The sequence below is a fragment of the Ceratosolen solmsi genome, unplaced genomic scaffold (assembly GCF_000503995.2).
Source record: "Ceratosolen solmsi marchali unplaced genomic scaffold, CerSol_1.0 scaffold11, whole genome shotgun sequence".
In the NCBI taxonomy this organism is placed as follows: domain Eukaryota; kingdom Metazoa; phylum Arthropoda; class Insecta; order Hymenoptera; family Agaonidae; genus Ceratosolen; species Ceratosolen solmsi.
This window is the reverse complement of record NW_011948416.1, coordinates 5,379,563-5,399,919: the sequence shown is the minus strand read 5'-3', so window position 1 is coordinate 5,399,919 and position 20,357 is coordinate 5,379,563. Positions and strand designations below refer to the sequence as shown.

The following is a 20,357-nucleotide window of genomic DNA, read 5'->3' as shown; positions in this document are numbered from 1 at the left end:
TGCGGGGGAAGTGGAAAAGAAACGGACTCTCAGAAATGACAGTTATAATTGCGGGGGCAGAGACGAGCGATTGCGACGTCTAGCGGTTTCGATTTGCTCTGTTAAGTATTTCGAGTGTAATAATGAGGTGATTGCGCGGGCCCGAGAAGAAAAGCCAATTGGCTGATAGAGCAGCGGTTTCCGAGTGCCGTTGCTTCTTTTTTCTCGGTTCTTTAAAAAAATTGCCTACTTTGCGCTCGAGGAAGTCGTTGGTAACGTGCGAGTGGTTGCATGATTGAGGCGGGTGGTGGTGGTGGGGTGGTGAGGGGGGGAGGGCGAAGGTGCTCTTTAGCGGTCGTCGGTTAAGGTCACGCGCTCCTCTATCCAAGCGATGCTCTTTCTTCGGGGAGTCACCAGAGTTTTTTAATGCTCGTTGTGGCGAAAGCCAGGCGGGCTGCTTCCTCGTTGAAAATGACGATCGACAGGTCGATATTCTATTGTCAATTTCAAATTGTCAATTTCATAACGAGCGGTTGCTCTTGGCTTAGCAGCCTAGCCGTAAGAATTTCGTTAAAATGCAAGATCGTTGCACCGCAGTTCGTGCATTGACCTTGAAAAATTGAAAATTCGCTCGCAAGCACGCAACAAGACTAACCTACGGAAGATCATTCTATTTCGTTATTCGATAAGAAATCTCGCTCTCGCCAATTGGGTCGCTTACGTTTTCATTTGAAATCTACTCGGGACGAAATGTCTCGTGTTATCGTAGGAAAAAAAAAAAGGAAGGCAAAAATTGTTTTCGTAAGTAGCAAAAGTTTCTTAAAACTTTCATCCGAAGATTTAAAAACTCGACGTCTATATTAGCTTATTGTTTCAATTATTTAGGAAACTCGAGCCGCATATTATAGCAACATTGTCACTATTATTAGATGTAAATTTAATCATGACGTGGACAATGTTTTTCTTCCCCTTCGTATAATCGCGAAAAATTTCTTGTATTCCTCTTTCGTAATGTCGTAATTAATGTAATTCTTTAAATTCTCAACTAATAATTGGTAATTAAGTTAATTTTAGCTACAATTACGACGCAACAAATACGTAAAACGGCCGCGTATAGCTGGCTGAGCGGATCGAGGACGCTTATTGCTTTGATTTTCAAAAGTAATTAAAAGCATTTTTAACATCTCAGTTGTAATTGTATAATCTTTAGTAAGTTAAATGACCCTGCATTTATGCGTCTATGCGCAACGCTATTACAATCGGCATTAATTCAACGCAATTATCTACCAATTAATTACGTTTAATTGCATTTTGAGAATAATAATAATAATAAATAAATAAATAAATAAATAAATAAATAAATAAATAAATAAATAATAAATAATAAATAATAAATAATAAATAATAAATAATAAATAATAAATAATAAATAATAAATAATAAATAATAAATAATAAATAATAAATAATAAATAATAAATAATAAATAATAAATAATAAATAATAAATAATAAATAATAAATAATAAATAATAAATAATAAATAATAAATAATAAATAATAAATAATAAATAATAAATAATAAATAATAAATAATAAATAATAAATAATAAATAATAAATAATAAATAATAAATAATAAATAATAAATAATAAATAATAAATAATAAATAATAAATAATAAATAATAAATAATAAATAATAAATAATAAATAATAAATAATAAATAATAAATAATAAATAATAAATAATAAATAATAAATAATAAATAATAAATAATAAATAATAAATAATAAATAATAAATAATAAATAATAAATAATAAATAATAAATAATAAATAATAAATAATAAATAATAAATAATAAATAATAAATAATAAATAATAAATAATAAATAATAAATAATAACAATATGAATAATATTTCCAAGTATACAAACGGCTGATAATATCGTCACTCGAGTAACTTAAATTCTCCATTGACATTGTCAGCGTTCCCGCCTTTTTTTCTTTTACTTTTTCTTTCTTGTTAAATTCTCGTCCCGATAGGGGGGAAAAAAAAATAAAAAAAAAAAAAAAAAAAAAAAAAGAAAAGACTATAAACGAGAATATGAATAAAATTTGCTCGTTTTCAAACTCTGTGACAGACGGTCTCTTTGAAAAAAAGTTTTAAAAACACGAGCACGCACGCACACAAAAATCGCACTCTAGAACATCCAAGACCAAGTGGAAGCTATGGAGGTCGACAATAACAATACCTCGGGAGCACCCGCGGATGATTTAAACTGGCAGTACGTAGCACTTGACGTAGGGAAGGCCGAGTTTTACCCCCGGGAATGGGTAATGTCTTGGGCGCGAACCTCGTTCACGCGAAGGAAAAACCGAATGCGAAGTGACGCGGTCGACGGGAGAAGCGCGACTGCCGTTGCTGGACGCTCGGTTAAAATGGAAAGACGAGCCGGGCGCTTGGAAATTTTCATTTTTGCGTCGAGCCATTTGGCTAATGGCCGCGCAAACCATCCCGCGTATATTCCCGGGAGGCTGCAGCAACGACTACGGACGAGCAACGACGCGGAATTGAGTATCGTGCTCTGGCTGAGTTGTCACCCGTGTCCGAACGTTCCATGATTGAGAAGGGCGGATGGACGGGATTGGTGAAAAGCGTCTTAAGAGGAAATTCTCTCGCTTAATGGCTCGATGTTTATTCTACGCCAAGTGCTTAATGCACGAATTTTAATAATTGGAAATTCAATGGAACATTTGCTTCATTGAAAGAGCAATTCGTCCCGCGTAGGTATTACAAAGGATTACAAAAATTATTACAAGTTGCTGATTAGACAAGAGACGATAAAACCGGCAACGTCCATCGGAAAAATCGATTTTTTCCCCCTTTAACAGACAATTCTACGCCTTTTTTTTTTCTTTATTTTTGTTGTTGTTGTTGTTGTTGTTGTTGTTGTTTTTTTTTTTTTTTTTGGTCCTTGAAATGCCATTATCTTGTACACGTTTTTAGAGGAGCTCGAAAAGCTAAAACGCTCCTCTTCGAAGGTGAATTGTAAAATTATTTGGCCATTAATTCATAATGGCGTTGTTATCCATCAGATTTTGCACTTAAATACGGTGTCTAATGAAATATTTAATAATATTCAACAGTTTTTTTTCTACAGTATTTTATTTCATTTGCGGCAACGTTAAGTTGCCAAGGTGTTCTTAGACTATAATTTATTAAAATTGAACCAAACTGATCGACATGAATTTCATTTGACCAATGCTAAAATTCCGCTAAGAAAAATAAAAACTCAACCAGGCTCGCATCTAAGTCGAAAGCTCATAACAATTTAATAAATGTAAATACTGATATCGATAAGCACTTTTTATCCATACAAATTTCTATTTAATCAAGAAAGATATAGAAATCTATAAATCTTTTATTTTACGGTTATAAGCCATTTCATGCATTTAGAATGTATTCGAAGATTATAGAGGCTAACCTTTCTTCTTCTTCTTCTTCTTCTTCTTCTTCTTCTTATTATTATTATTATTATTATTATTATTATTTGTTGTTGTTGTTGTTGTTATTGTTATTTATTAAGTGTATGCACGGTAACACAGAAAAGCATTGATATCGCTGTAAATTATTCGTCATACTTGCAATATATATATACATGAATACCATATGGGCGCGGCAATACCTCACTGAAGTCTACCGCATAGATTAAAATATAGAATTTTATGGATTTGAGATTACCGCTAAGAGTATAAATTTTTTAACAAAATTAAAAAAATATATAGAATTTGTGTTGTGTGAAATTGAACTTGCAGTTATTAATTACGATTAATCAAGGTCTTTTATTATCTTTACGCGAAGAAGTAGTTGTTTTCCTTTTATTAGTATTCCATTAGAATGAGAATTCTTTACTAGAATGTTATCTCGTATACTTTTAGACATTTTGAGGCCTTTGAAAAATATTTAAATAATTAAATTATAAATGTAGACGCACATAAGCTATGCCACGTCCCTTATGTTTAAATAACATTTTATGTATTTTCGTACTATACGAATGTAAGTACCGATTATTTTTATTAAAAAGGTAATAAGAATGTAATTAATCATTAAAGTGCTAATCGTTGTCGTGCGAATCTTGTAAATCACAGAATTTATACAAATTGTAGATGAAGAAAAATCGATTATTTTCAAATGATTGGACTACTTGTTGCTAAAAGCATTAACAATGGGTCAGATAAATGATCAATAATCAATAAATGATCCGGGCTCCAATCCATCAAACCAAGTACAATTATTCATTAGAAAATGCATAAATCTCGCATAAATCCGACAAATATCCATTTGATAGATTAAAATTTTACAGAGCAGAGAAGCCGATATCGATCAAAAATTCAAAAATCACGGATTGCCAGCCGCGATTTCTTTATAATTTTTAACAACATCAAATGGTATTATTCTGTGTGATTTATATATTATGGTTGCGCGATCGCACATATTTAAGAGTCCAAATGCGATAAGAAATTATAATTGATCCCTACACTGTCATACGACTTCCGTATTGGACATCCGCGCTCTAAAATACTTAAAATTTCGTGTGGTTTTAACTGGTGGGAGCCAAGTCTCCAGATAAAGCAAAATGTCTCTCATGGATCTGGTTGATCTAAATTTCGAATACGTACCTTGGAGCTCAAAGTCAGTTGTTCCTCTGCTATTCCTCAAGGAGTTTATTATTAGAAATAGGACTCTCTCGGTCTCATATATTTTTTAAACGGATTTGAAGTTGATGTTATATTATCTAGTCGGATACGGACTTTGTACGTATTACTTTCGACTCAATCTATTTCTAAACACATTATTGTGAACATACTTATGTCACATATAGCAACAATTTCGTCACAAATATCAACGACTTTAGTTGTTGTATAAGTCTTGAATTGTACGTAATGTAATGTTTCATGATCACATAATATAATAATACATATATCTTCTATGCAATAGTTACAAATAATAAATATATTGATTATGTTATAATCGTAATATATATAGTTTAATTAATCGTGTCGACTCGTAGGATTCTAATTTGTTGCGAGTAAGTTCAATCTGGATATGTGAATTAAGTTTACAAACAATGTCGCCGCTGCTTTTAAAAAATTGTTAAATTTTCAAATGAAAACAAAATTTCTGTGAAATTATATTATAAACATATATATATATATATATATATATATATATATATATATACATTTTATTAGAGTACTTTTCATAATATCACATTCTAAATAAATGTGGTACTATTAATTGATTAAACTAATAAATAATAATATTTCAAAACATAAGGCAATTAGCCATCAAATCAGTTGATAATACAATTAATAATTCTTATTTTTAAAAAATCTCACTTAAAAGCTTAATATCTTCAATATTTACTAATATTTAATCGTAAGCTTTTCTTATTATAATTACATACTTTAAATACTTAATAGGTAATACAACGCATGAAAATGAGAAGCTAGTAATTATAAAACTTTTTTTTTTTTAAATACTTTGAAATGATTTTGTTAAAAGGTTATATGGAAGAATGATTGAAGAGTGACGTAGTACGGTGGGAGGGCATGTAAAAGAGCAAAATGGAGATAGAGATAGATAGTCATAGATGGATATGATATCTACATTGATATAGTGAATTTTTGTGTGTCTGTTTATGAGTGCAAGAGAACTTTAGCTTTGTCTTTAATTATTTTAATGCCATTAGTTATGTTAAACAATATTTAAAAATACATGAGTGTAAAAAAAAAAACATAATTATAATCTATTCTTGTCTTAGTCAATAATTATATAATCAATAAATAAACTTTAAATTTATGTATAATAAAAATTTTGTCTAATAGGAATAAGATTTTCGATTAAACAATATCAATTGAATTGTGTCATAGCAACTTAGTCATTGACATTATAAGAAAAAGTTTGCGAATAAAAATATCGGATTAATTGTAATTTCCTATAACATGTATTGTAAATGTATAAAATATATTGTCAGATAATAAATATAAGTTACAATCATTTTTCAATAAGAAATTAGAAAAAGTTAGTGGGATAAATAATAGACAAGAGTAATAGAAACTTACTTTATTCAGATAAAAATAGTCTTTGTCTTGGACAACGATGCATTAGTGCCCTGTATCGTCATATTAATATTTACAGTTTCTTTTTTCTTAATTTTTCTTATTAATTTGTCCGATCTACTTGACAAAGTTCTAAATTTATATTGAATCCGTAAGAATCATTTGAGAAGCACTCAATTAAATTAAAAATAACATCAATGATACTATTTAAGGTGTATGCGCTGGTTGGTTGGCTCTTCCAACAAACGCATTATATAATAATTTACGCTTGAAGCCTCTACTACTTTCTTTCTTAAACTTTCTCCATTTCAATATAATGTATAAAGTAGCATAAAGTAAAGCATAATGCAAGCCTATGTAGTTATAGCCATTACTTTAACAATTGTCATTTAAAAGAAAATATGCTCTTATCTTAAATGCAATTTAATTTCTAATCCTATCATTATACTCCATATACTTTTAATTGTTTTTAAAGTTCCACTCCCTCGTTCGATTATGTTACTTACCATAAAAGTATCTGATGTAATGAATAATCGCGGAGGGCCAATACATACCAATTTTGTAGTTAGCATTTAAAAAGTATATACATACGTAATGGTTTTTATACAATTTGTGACAATTTATAAATAAAAATGTGTAAATATACTTCAGTGAATATAATTTTCGGCTTATATTACGTTTGGTGTAAGTTATACCTAAAGAAATTAAGGAACATTGGAAGATTAAAGAGGGCCTGGCCATCCAAAGTCATGTCAAACAGTTGAAAAGATAATCACTTCTTCATTGGCTCTATTAATAGGATTTTCGTTTATTATTTTTTTTTTTCTTCGAAACGATGAGTGCAGTCTTGTCTATGTGCTAACCGCATACGAATGAGCTTTGATTTATCGCTACAAATTTTCATTTAATAAAGACTCGATCGTATGAGCTAATTGTGAAAATTGCTGTCCTGATGACTGGCGAAGAAATTACAAATTTGCGGATAAAATATCAAAATGGATTTGCAATGAGATCTAGTTTGTAATATACTTCAATCTCAAACGATATTTAAATGCAATTATATAATCTCCAACATATATAAATAAGTATGTGTGTGAGGGAGGTGGAGGGTGTGCGTGTGATTGTACTTGAAATGTACTTTCACTACATAAAGTGAAATACAATAATTGACTGGTAAATGATAACTTAAATCCAACAGTAAAAGGGAAAGTAATAAGTTCATGTACAAAATTATTAACTACGTTAATCTAAAACTATGATTAAATTAAAAATATATTTAGTTTCAGTATGTGTGGTTAAATTCCCAATAGCGATGTATTAAAAAAATTATATACACAACAACACAATCGATGTTTCACAACATTTCATAACATTTAATTTTGCTTTACCAAATTGCCTTATTCAATTCAAATGACAATTATTAATATCAGCAATTATAAAAATCAATAGAATTTCTAATTGTAAGTTATTTTATATCTAAAAGGTTGGCTTTATTCGCAAATCTTCTGTATTTGAGTATTTGAGCAAGCAAATAATTATACAAATTCAAGCAAAGAATTTATATATTAAATAAAGAATTTTTTTATTGCTTTCTTGAAATTTGGCGTAAATATTCTTTGTCAAGCCCAATTACTCCAGAGCTCGAAGTGCAGAAATCATCGATAATTTAATTTGTTTACGCCAAAGAAAAGTATCAATGATCAAGTTTAAAATTAATCTGAAATTGTTTACTAATGAAAAGGTAAACATTTTTTTTATAAAGCTTTATTAGTCGTCTATTTAATAATTATAAAAAGACAGTCAGAGTTGGCTGTAGGAAGAATCAGTAGAATGATTTTTTAATTTTGTAAATGATGCGGATGGAATGAGAAGGTACGTTTAAAAGTAATACTGTTAAAAAAAAAAAAAAAAAAAAAAAAAAAAAAAAAAAAAAATGAATTTTACACATAGATTTCAATGAACATTTATTTACTTATGAATATAAAATTACACATTATTTGATGGATGAAACAAATACCGTACAATATCTCACATGTGTAATCATAAACTCGACGACGATTTCCTCATGACAGTTACAGCGAGTAATCGAATCGTCCGCGCACAAAAAGAACAAAAAAAAAAAAAAAAAAAAAAAAAAAAAAAAAAAAAAATACGTTAAGGAATAGCAGAAGAAAAAAAAACGGTAAAATAAACTTTATTCTCATATCACTTAATACACACTCATATATGTCCATATGTTATGTGAAAATACAATACATTAAGAAGAGATTTGAAAGATAAAGATTATTAACGACTCGTTTGCTCACAATACAACAAATTATTGTATGCGTGCAATGTACGACACAGGCACAATAATGAAGTACCTTACAATTCTTAATTACTGATTTACCGTAAACATAAGTGTGCCAGGCATGATGATTCTTTTAAATCAACAATTAATAAACCACGAAGTTTCTCTACCCAAGTTTCATTTCCTTCTCTACTTATAGCTTAAGAAATCTCTTAAATGATTTTTTTTCTTTTCATTATTCTTATAGATATTACATATTATACAGTAATGTACACGTTTCATTATTCCAAGCGACAAAAGTGAAAGAAAAAGAAAAAAAAAAGGAAAAAAAAGAGAAAAAAAGGGAAAAAACAAGGTAAAAAAAAGAAAACAAAAAAAAGAAGAGGAAAAATAGATAATTTTTATCGCATCGCCGCTATTTATAATATTCAAAAGTCACATATCATCGTTCAGCCAATAACATCGAATTTTGTCTTATAAAATCTACAGCGATGGTGAGTTTCATCTTACATGCTAATTTTGCTAATTACATAAATACACTCTATTTACATAATGTTTCCTGTGTGCTTTATGTGAGAGTCTATAGAGAGTTAATTTTTCTCCTTGCGTAAGCCAGCGGAAGTCCCTCCTCCATTGTTTTCGATACTTTGTGTTCCATTTTTTTTGTTTTTGTTTGTTTTTGTTTTGTTTTGTTTTTGTTTTTGTTTTGTTTTTGTTTTTTATTCGCATCTTACGTCTTTGCATCATCAGCTGTAAAACTATCTGTAGCTATATCGAGAAGAGGCTTCAGCACTTTTGTTCTATTTACATTACAAGAACTCCTTTGTCTCCCCCCCCCCTCTCTCTCCCCCTCTCCCTCCTCACTCCCCCTATACGTTTTATTTAGCGAATCTTCCACCTCGAGCTAAAGCGAGGTACAAGTGTGGAAATCGCCACAACTACAACTTATGAAGGTATAGCCGGATCGCGCTATACTTTCAAGTTCGTTATCTCGCTTCTTCATAGAGTCAGGTTAGGTTCTTTCTTTCTTCTACACGCAGCTGAACTTGACACCTAGAAAATAGCAAAGCAAAGCAATAGTATTAATTGTTTGAATGCCTCGGGAATTCGCGTATTATTCGATTATTTTCATTTGAAAGACCATTGTATAATCGGACAATTATTGCCTCAGGGATAACAAACGATTTTCATACGATTGTCAAAAATAACGAATAGCGAATAAATTTATTGAATAATAAATAATGTACGATTAAACGATGTTCATTCATTATAGTTCATTTGTACGTTTACATTATTGTTCAAGTATTTTATACGCATTGTCAGCTCAATACCTACACCCATACCATCCCCCTCCCCTACCACCTACCACCAATGACCTAACACCTACCCACTACCCGAGAGACATTTGTAAACATTTGTTTTTTCATATATAAAAACTGTTTTACACTAATTTTATCTCTGTCTCTTTTAAATCATTCATTCAAATTTTAAAATCATCATCATCATCATTATTATTATTATTTTTCATTTATTTATTTAATCTTTTACTTATTCGTTGTTAAAAAAATCAGTATGGTTTTCAAAACATAAAGTAGGTTAAATTTAAAATTATATATATATATATATATATATATATATACTTATAGACAGTTGAGCGGGAATTGAGGTGGAGGGTGTGTATATTGATAGGATATTGAGTGGTAATAGATCTAGCGATAAATGCTTTTAAAAATGCAATCGATGTGCCCATAATGATAATTACCCTCGACAAAATGAGACTCAATTTTGTTTTAATTAATCGTACAGATAGAGGCGAGAGGCGAGAGGCGTGAGATTTCAACGACAACATTAAGTATTCATTATTGGCCGGTCGGTTTGTCATTGCTAATCATTCGGAGCAGGGCGGGACAGATAGCAGCAAACAGCCCGTATGATTTATCGCTAAACTCGAGGATATCGAGAGGGGAGAGATAGAGCCTCGGCGTATAATCGGCAAAAAATTCGCCCGGCGTCGAGGAGCCGTCGTTGTCCGGGGTGAATGCGTGGATGGAGGTTGGATGGTGGAGAAAGGAGCGACTCGTGTGCCGCTATTGCTTTATGAATGTTTCACCGAGTGGCCTATGGTTATGATTTGCGTGGTTTGGGCCTGTACCGTCGTCGCTGGAGTAGCAATTGTGGCAATGCAGCTTGTGGTTGCGCACGCGCACGTCCGTCCCCATGAGTCCGTCTCCCAGTCTCACGTGGCACACGCAGCACTTGAAGCACTCCATGTGGTAGAAGAGCCGGAGGCTCTCGATTATCATCGCCGCGCCCCGTCCTGAAATGCAAGCGAGTGAGTTGAGCGCGTGATCGTTGGATGCCGATGGGCCGGCCGTCGCCCGGGAGCAGCGGAACCGCTCGCCCCGCCACGAGCTTCGAGCCTACAATCGGCCTTATCGATTACCCACCCAGTTCATCGCCGCAGTGCGAGCACTTCTTTTTGCCGCTCACACTCAGCATCTTCTCCTGCGTCTCCGTCCCGTTGGCCGACTGGTGCACCTTGTGCTGCTGCATCTGGTAATGCTGGGGCGAATGAAGATGCTCTTGGCTCGTGCTGTGCTCCAGCCTGCAACGTTTCACACTTGCTATTATTGTGGATGCGCTAGGTAGGAGGAGGAGGAGGTGACTGAGAAGGAGGGGCTGGAGGAGGAGAAGGCAAGTTATTCGCGAGCGGCTCTCATTGCTAACAATTTCCGGCTCTTTGTACACTGCGCGCATGCTTCGAGCCATTTTACGCACAATTTTATTTTTATCGTATAACCTCTTGAGGACGCATGGAATCGTGCCGAGAGCAAGAGTGGAGGTGGAGGAGGAGGAGGAGGAGGAGGTGGAGGAGGAGGAGGAGGAAGAGGAGGAGGAGGAGGAGTTTGAACTCGTTAGAAGATTGTTAAATTATGCATGGGGTGGTATAAAGTTACGTTGGCCATCCTCAGCTGTATTATCTAATAAGGACTTTGAACAGTTTGGATCCAACACGATATTATAAGGATCTTGACGATCGGTCGCGTCTCACCTTCGTCGTGGCGGCTGCGGCTTTTCCTGGACCCTATTTTGGATTCTCTTGGTGAGCGTCTGGATGACGGAGTCTGGCAGCGGTTTGCCGTCCGAGCGAGGCGGCGATGCAGTATAAGGCACCACCGAGGTTCCGGTCACGTGCGGCTTCCGTACCGGTGAGCGCTGATTCTTCTCATTGATCCTCCGCTGCTCCGCCTCCTGCGACAAGGAGCGATCGGGGTTTTATATACCGCTACGGGGTCATTTCCCGACCCTGTCTCTCGAGCCACGTGACGAGAGAGAAGAGAGAGAGATAGAGAGAGAGAGAGAGAGAGAGAGAGAGAGAGAGAGAGAAGAGAGAGAGCTTGTACTCACCTGGATGAGCCAGTGTTGGTAGTTGTAGTCGTGGGTGGCTCTCGGCGCCTCGCTCTTGCGCCGCTGTACCCACTGGTCGGCTTGGACGATCCTCGGTCGGGGCACCGCCGAGAGCGCCTGAAGCGTCTGCCTGCTCATTTGCTGGCCGTGGTGGACGCTCGGCCTCAGGGGTGCCTCCACCTGCTGGGGTATCGAGTCCGCCGATGGCACGCGACTGCTCCTGCGATTGGACGCGGATCGCGAGTTTAAAAGTTCGTCCATTTGGGCCGAATGGGTAGGGAGTAGTAGGGAACTCGGAGCTTCTGTTCTCTGGATTTTAATCGATTGCGCTAGAGCGCCTGGGAAAAAAGCTGAGCTGGGTAGGTGGGTGGGTGGGGCGAGTGACAAGGCTCACCTGATGGTGGCGTCCCGCTGCCTCTGATCGATAAGCCTGAGAGGCTTGGCCGGTGGTATGGGTGGCTGGGGCGGTGCCCATACCCATCTCTTGCGTTGACCGGGGCCCGGCTCCTGTAGGAGATTCGGCATCGAGGATCTGTAATTGAGGGGCGCAGCCAGGGGCTTGCCGTACTGGGGCTGACGGGCGAGGTTCGTCGGAGGCGTCTGCGCCACGTCTTGCAGGGACTTCCACTGCTCGTGAAGCTTCTCCGCGAGTTGTTGCTGCTTTTGCTCGCGGTAGGCGAGATTACTGCGCTGGCGCTTGAGCTCCTCCTGCTCCAGTTGAAGCAGCTCGCGCTCCACCCGCAGGACATCCTGCTTTGTTTGTCCGGGCAGGGGAAGGCTAGTTGTTAGCTGGCGTATGACATTGGCCGAGACTCGATCGCGTCTTCTCCAAGTCGTCGGGGGGGGGGGCGTTTAAACGCGGCGAGGGACACTCGACTATTTTATCACTTATTGTTTTTTGTTTTTTCTTTCTTTTTTCTTTTTTGTTCTTACTTTAAGGCAGGACCAAGTATTATGTATCAGTGTTGCAATTTATCGCGCGAACTGTGATTATTATTAATTACTATTGCTATTAGGACGGGGGTTAAAGGTTATTGGGGGTAAGAGTGAGCACGGATGGATAGGGTTGGGATATTTTTATTTAAAAACACTTTATCGCGATATTTCATCCTTTATCCGACTCGACGTAGTTTTGGTTAGTTTTAGTCGTAAGGAACGTCGATGATGCACTTACCCTTGAGGAGGAGTACTCGTCTTCGTTGATGCTTAGGCTCGGGCTCGTCGGCTTGTTCTGCAATACACGTTAATGTGTTTATGTTTAGCAACGCTCGTGGTACACAGTGAGCAAGTCATGTTTTTTTTTTTTTTTTTTTTTTTTTTTTTTTTTTTAATATGCTTTTAAGGATTATGGTATAATGCCGGGTCGGGAGTACACGTGTTGTACCCGTTAGCGTAATAAATGAATAAGTTTTTGCTTGGACTTAACGTTTTGATGAATATTTTGCGTCAAACTCGCGATCCATTACGCGCAAAATATTGATTCGACTAATCGAACGCTCACGACTCGAAGAATAATTCGTTTGGTGAAGGAAAGCCACGTATTTGGGGCATGAGCAGTGATGAACAATTTTCAAAATTATTTTTATAAGGCAGCATTTGAAAAACATCGACTCCTCGATCCTATCCGACTAACGACTAAAAACGCACCAAATGCAAAATCTACAGGCATTTAATTGCGCATTAACAATTAAATAATATATTTATATAATTATTGTTTGGCTAACGTATTTGTTAGTTAAATATAGTTATTTCGTTGTCTGGTATTTTATCCTTATATGTATTTATTTGCGTGTATGTATATTGTGGCTGCCAATGGCTGAGAGGGATGACCGGTCGTGTAATGTTACGTCATCGCGATGGAAAATAAATGAGAGATAGAGAGTCGCTTCGGCTATAAGAGACTAATTAAATTAAAGCTTCTAATACGAATTCCAAGGCTCGACGATAAGATCGTCGACATTTTGTTTTATGCTTTTGGTTTGAGTTGACCGAACGTTTATTATTAAGCCCAGCGAGGCAGTTAACAGGAATTTTTAATCGCTTATATTATTATCCCACCTGCTTTCCTCTCGCGCTTACCTATCAGTACGAAGAGATAATCGTCCTGGCGAACGGAGCAGTGCATTACTCGGCGAAAATTAATGAGCTCGCGCTAAGTGCGTTAAAAGTAATATTAGAAATTCCGAGTGGGCGAGCGTCGTTACCTCTTGTGCTTTCACTTGCATCTCCTCCTGTCTGCGCGCTTCGGCGCTCCTTCTCTCTCGCTCTTGCATCCTCGTCTGCTCCTGGCACCGCGGCTGTTCCTCGTCCTCATCGTCGTCTCCGTCGTTCACCGACATCTCGACCTTCACGTCCTGCTGCTCCTGCTGCTGCTGCTGCTGCTGCTGCTGCTGCTGCTGCTGCTGCTGCTGCTGCTGCTGCTGCTGCTGCTGCTGCTGCTGCTGCTGCGAATTCTCATCGATGCGCTGTTGCTTGTTAAACTCCTGCTGGCGCGCCATCGTCGTTGTCTTGATCTTCTCCTCCTCCTCCTCCTCCTCCTCCTCCTCCTCTTCCTCTACTTCATCCTTCTCTTTCTCCTTACGCTGCATCTCTTCTTGCATACGCAGATTCTCCTCGTTCATCCTCAATGTCTCGATGTCCGGTTCCTGATGACGGCGCTGTTGTTGTTGTTGTTGTTGTTGTTGTTGTTGTTGTTGTTGCTGCTGCTGCTCAACTTGTTGATGCTGTTGCTGCTGCTGTTGTTGCTGTTGTTGATCGACCTGTTGCTGCTGCTCGACCTGTTGCTGCTGCTGATTCTCCGAGACTTCCTTAGAGGCGCGTTCGCGTTCCAGTAGCATCTTCTCCTCCTCGAGCTCACGGAGCTTGTGGGCGAGCTTCTCACCAATGTCGCTGCAAACGAATCCGAACAATTAGCACCTTGGCGATGATTTACTTGGGCGGACAGAGTCACACTACCGTTCCCACTCACCTGTTGGTTTCGCGCTTATTCTCGTAGCGCCATTGCTCTTCGCGCTCGAGCACCTCGATGATCTCACGCTCCTTCTTCGTGATCTCGTCCTCCTCGGAGGAGGTGACGCTGGCGCCGAAAGGCTCGCTGCTCTGGCGACTGTGCTGGGACATATCCGGGCTCACGGGCTGCTTGGCCCAGTCCTCGGCCTGGCCGAGCTCCACCCCGGAGTCCCGCTCGTGGCTCGAGTCCTGCTCGTAATTGCTGTCGGTGTCGTAGGAGCGCCGATGCAGCTGCTCGATACGTCGCTCCTCCGCCAGGATCGCCGCCATATCCGGAGGCTTGGTCAGCGTGAGCTCGCGCTCGAGCTCGTCCTCGTTGAACTGTGAAGACGGCGCCAGAGTGCGTTACGAGCTGCTTAGAGTGCGCGAGCCTCGATTTTTATTCCCATTAAGGCGATTCCACCTTTTGCCAAGTGGCGGCATCCACCATATTATTATTTGCACTTTTGAGTCGCGTATTTTTATCAATAAAGCAACGACAGACGTAACGATCGAGCTGTTACTAATTAATTAGGCCATGGATCAGTCGATACGTCATCGGTCTTTCACGTCTCTTGCAGTTAATCAGTTCTATTATTAGTGCTCGTTGAACATAGTGCTTTGGACGGCAAATTTTGCTTAACTGACACGATTGAAAGAAATAGCTTACATTCATCAATGTTCGCGTACGTCCGTGTACGTCCGTGTACGTCCGTGTGAATTAATAATTACGGATGTACAAGTCGATAGATTTAAGAATTTTATGATGTTTTTGGTCGATTTACTTGTCCTCCCCGCCCCCTTACCATTTGTACCATCCAATGATGATGATGATGATTATTATTATTATTATTATTATTATTATTATTATTATTATTATTATTATTATTAATTTTCTCGATAATGCTGAAATTGTCGCAGAACGATAGGTGTTACGGATAGAAATTTTAAGACTTGAATTTATCAGTCGATCTTTTCTCGAGAACGATATTGGAGCTGATGGCTCTTAAGAAGTTATTTTGTAGAAAATCTCTTAGGTCCCCAGGGTTTTTAGAGTGACGCTATGCAGTATATGAAGATACAATTTTTATTTCTAAATCACAGACAATCAGCATAATGATAATTAACGTTACTTTTAACTGCCCCCGATTCGTACAAAATTACATCTTTTGTTGTTGTTTGTTTGTTTGTTTTTTTTTTTTTTTTTCATTTGTAATGCTTAATCTCATGGCTTTGTGTATAACGGAAGCATGGAAAAACGCGTCCGATGACAAAGAAGAAATATGATAAAAGAGATATTATGATAGACGCGAGTATCTCTTATTTTTCCTCCTCCTCCTCCTCCTCCTCCTTCTTTTTATTTTTCTTATTCTTCTCTTTATATAGTAAAGTAGAGATTCAATACAATTACAAAGTCGGTTCACAGCCTCACACAAGATCATAAATTAAAGAAAACATTTTTAATTAGGAGATTCGATCAAAATGCAAAATAATTAAAATATATGATAGTCTCGCCTCCTCACAGTGCTTCTCGACCATTCAAATTACGTAAATAAAAAGTATTTTAATTAATGCGTTTACGAATTGACAGATGTATGAGGAGGAATGTCTACTGGAAATGAAAACCCGGTAAAAAGTGAGCGAGCCACACCCACTCTACCGCGTCGAAGCGCATATTAATGGACATTTATTATCATCGAAAGTCAATATGTTCATTTGTCGTATAAATATAATAACACTCCTAATGCTAATTACCAACCAATTGAAGGATCAATCGCGCCACCAATTTGGCAAGCGGTGGGAAATGTTATTATTACTTGCGCAATTACTTGGAGGATTTGAATCATCAACAATGTAGAGATATTCATATATCGTTTAGTTTTGGAGAAATACTTGAGACTCGCGACAATGAGAGTTTGCCGAAGGCGATGACATAATTCAAAGTCTGATTAAAGGATCGGTCGAATCCTTCATGGTCGAATATCGCGCTTAACGCCCCAATAACCGCAAGATTAATCAACCGACGAGAACGTCTGCCGCGCGCAACGGTCGCCCCGTTCAACCTTCGCAAAGATCTTCTCACGGCCCCGCCAGCAAAAATCAAAATTAGAAATTAAAGAAAAAGCCTACTTACCCCTTCGATGCCTAAGAAGTCGGATCGTCGGGTACGCAGTTCCTTCTTGATCCTGCGCGTGGAGTTGAGCCTCTTAAGTGGCTCGATCGGCATATTCTCCTCGTCGCTGAGGTCGACGGGTGGCGGTGGTGGCTTTTCCTTTGGGGGCTCGACGCTCGTCGGCGGACCCAACGGGAACGACAGTCCCGTAATAATCTCCTCATCGCTGGAGAAGCTCAGCGGCAAAATCTGCACGAGACCGATGCTGCGTTACCCTCCCTTTCCTTTCCAAATACGTGATCTCGAGTGCCGCCTTAACAGACGCTCCTTTCGGCCCGCTTTTCGACACGATAATTCATGCCTCTCGATTTCGGCCGCGACGACGGTCAATTTGTTTACGTAGACGGCAAGTCGCCCAAATAATTCAAGGAAAAAATAATGGAAAAATCCAGGTGTCAAAATGCCGTTCCCACGAGAATAAATGGCTTTCCCGTACGCCCGGCGGCATATTAATATTAAATATTCACGATTGTCCCGAGTACAGTTAAGAATGCTTATCGATTTTTCTCTATGCGCTACCATTCGCGTGGCTGCGCAAAAATCCCCATAAATCTACAGCCGACATTGCAACTTGCAAGCTTGCTAGATCGTCCGCTTCGTTGTTCTTATCTCGAGGACCCGTAGGAACGTGCTTTCCAGTAAATTGAATATTTGTCGGGGGTAAAGGCGCGCTCGAGCGAGTATCGGTCCATCCTTCCCACACAGTCACAATAGCCGTGTCGTTAAACCATTCTTCTGTCTCTATCGAGCGGACCGATACACTCTCAAACTCAAATTCGTCAAAGGCCCCGACGTAGCTCATCGCAAACGGAGCTTTTTCAATGTGTAATAACGACTGTCTCGGGCTCCGAGGTGCCAAGAGGTCACCCAACGCCATTGCCGCATCGCTCGCAATTGACAGATCGTTATCCTCAATTGCCATGAAAAATCATCGAATTTAAACTAATTAATGGCGTCACGTTGTTGGAATGATGGTAGGCTCGTTCGGAGAAACTCCCGGGTGAGTGAAGCACTACCGATTGTCACAATATGCGCTCTGGAATATTAAAACGGTAGCGGCACGATAAGCCGATAGACAAACCGTCGTTAATTTTTCTTCGATCCGGCCAGTCGCGCGACAATTATCAGTTGGCCATAAGTCGCGCTTAACCGGAAAATGAAAATTATTATGCCGAGCGAAGCTTTTACTCAACGATCGATCGGCCAATGAATAGCCTTGACACGAGAGACTCGAAGTTGCCTAATGGGCAAACATTGCAAATATGTCTACTGTTCTGGGCGCATGACTTTGTGAATATTATTATTGTTAATTTTGTTTATTTTTGTTGCTTTTGTATCGTATAAAGCTCGTGGTTGCACGAGAGCTCGAACGACCGATAAAACAAATAAACGAGTTTCACGTCGCGCGCTCACCTGCTTCGATACGGGGGAGATTGGACTGAGGAAGTCCGTGCAGAGGCTCGTCGTCCTCTCGAGGGCGAGGCTCGTTGGTCTCACGGGGACAGCATCCATCTTAGGCTCCGGCCGCTGGGCCTTCTCTTCGGACTCCTCGGGCTCCTCCTCGAGCTCTGGCTCCTCCTCCTCCTCTTCCTCCTCGTCCTCGTCGTCGTTGTCGCCGTCGTCCTCCTCCTCTTCCTCTTCCTCTTCCTCTTCCTCTTCCTCTTCTTCCTCCTCCTCCTCCTCCTCCTCCTCCTCCTCTTCCTCCTCCTCCTCGTCGTCGTCCTCGGGCGCGATTTGTTCGCGCCTCGACGGCTCCAGGAGCTCTGGCTCGGGCTACGCCGGCCAACAGAACAAGAGCGAGCGTTACGTACTGTAATTCCGCATGAGCGTGCGCGCCAAGCCGCCGGAACGGCCTGCCGCGATATTTCGCAACGCCACATTCTATGTAAATACGCGGGGGAGGGGAGTGCAGTAGGAGACTGACGAGGTGAAGGAGGTGGAGGAGGTGGAGGAGGAGGAGGAAGAGGAGGAATTGGCGTGGGGGGGGGGGCGAACGGGATGCGTCTCGCAAGAAACGCTCGAACAAGCGAGTCCTCCCTCGTCGACATTCTACACCCCGCACACCGCCCCTCCCGCAGCCCCAACCGTCGACTCACACCCTTTTCGATTTCGTGGTCTCGTTGCTTCATTAATTTATTTCTCTCTCTCTCTCTCTCTCTCTCTCTCTCTCTCTCTCTCTCTCTCTCACTGGTAGCTTTACGTCGCGACGAGCGCGGCTTAAGGGAGGACACAACAAAGAGAGGAGAGGATTGGAAGTTTTCTGCCTCCCCCCACCCTACTCGCCCCATTTCTCTCTTTATTTTTGTTTATTTTTTATTTTTAATGTAGCAGACGTAAAAGGGTTTGTGGCTGGAACTTCATTAACATTTCATTCGCCGGCAATTTCAATTTTATTTTATTGTTTTTGAGGGCTCCGAGAGAAGAGACTTTTGACAAGAGCCCATTTTCAGAAATTATTTTATCACGTTCGAGCTTAATGCCGAATTAAAATATTAACAAATTAATCCGCACGTACGTTTAATCGCAATATCGTTAATTTATTCGGACATTAGATTTTACATCGGTCATTCTTCTTAATTTTTGATTTTTTACGAATTCTTATTAATTACGTTTTATTATCTTAAAGGGGATAAAATACACGTGTATATAGTCATGAATTGCGATTAATTGGAGAAATGTAAACCGAACTGTGTCAGATTACATAAGAGTTATTACAATTCGACCGACAATCGTTAACGAATGCGAGTAAGGACCGGTACATGCGCCTCATATAAATTGAGTGTAGAATGCGTAAAGAAGTAACGTTAGGTTTAGAATTTTACGGTTCCATAGTCGGCTTAATAGCAACTGCGCGAAGATGGGATGCATTTTTATAAATCCAACACATCCAATTGCTAGATTTTACTGCTAGTAGTATTTATATGGAAAGTTAGTTTTAATATTCGCGTATAACTGAATAATAATTTTTAATTGCGTTAATTAGCGACGGATAAGATTCGAAGAATCGTGAAAAATTTCACCTTTTCGTCACTCGAATTAATCAATAAATTTCACTTATCCACTGACTGGATCGTTATGACGATTTTAATTACCATATTACATGTCTTATTTGTCGTAACTATGTCTCATGAGAAAATTCTCACGATTTCAGAGGAGAAGTAATAAATTTAGCCTCTTACTCGAACAAGTCCTGCGAATCTAAATAAACTTTTGGCTTAGCGCGAAAACATTTCTTAACGCGTAATTTTTAATGTCGAAGCGCTGAAAACGACACTACGATTCACGATCCAAATACGTCATTCTGACTGTAATTATCGATAATTCCGTCACATAATGATAAAAGGTGCTGTAAAAATTGTACCCGAGAGCGCGAAATTTTTAGCAACTAGATAAG

At 38.6% G+C, this 20,357-nt stretch overlaps 1 protein-coding gene across 1 annotated transcript in view; it reads right to left on the bottom strand.

Moving 5' to 3' along the window:
- Window positions 1-10,215: 10,215 nt before the first annotated feature.
- The window catches only part of smash (smallish), a 204,389-nt gene continuing 194,247 nt past the window's right edge, over window positions 10,216-20,357 (bottom strand). Inside the window, exons 9-20 of the mRNA XM_011495743.1 lie at window positions 18,377-18,730; window positions 16,925-17,152; window positions 14,771-15,132; window positions 14,562-14,691; window positions 14,232-14,510; window positions 14,007-14,156; window positions 12,977-13,033; window positions 12,197-12,552; window positions 11,803-12,022; window positions 11,447-11,646; window positions 10,842-10,999; window positions 10,216-10,711 (exon numbers count right to left, since the gene is read on the bottom strand). Of these exons, the coding sequence (XP_011494045.1) occupies window positions 10,482-10,711; window positions 10,842-10,999; window positions 11,447-11,646; window positions 11,803-12,022; window positions 12,197-12,552; window positions 12,977-13,033; window positions 14,007-14,156; window positions 14,232-14,510; window positions 14,562-14,691; window positions 14,771-15,132; window positions 16,925-17,152; window positions 18,377-18,730 (2,724 nt within the window). The 3' untranslated portion in view covers window positions 10,216-10,481. The remainder of the gene's footprint in view (window positions 10,712-10,841; window positions 11,000-11,446; window positions 11,647-11,802; window positions 12,023-12,196; window positions 12,553-12,976; window positions 13,034-14,006; window positions 14,157-14,231; window positions 14,511-14,561; window positions 14,692-14,770; window positions 15,133-16,924; window positions 17,153-18,376; window positions 18,731-20,357) is intronic.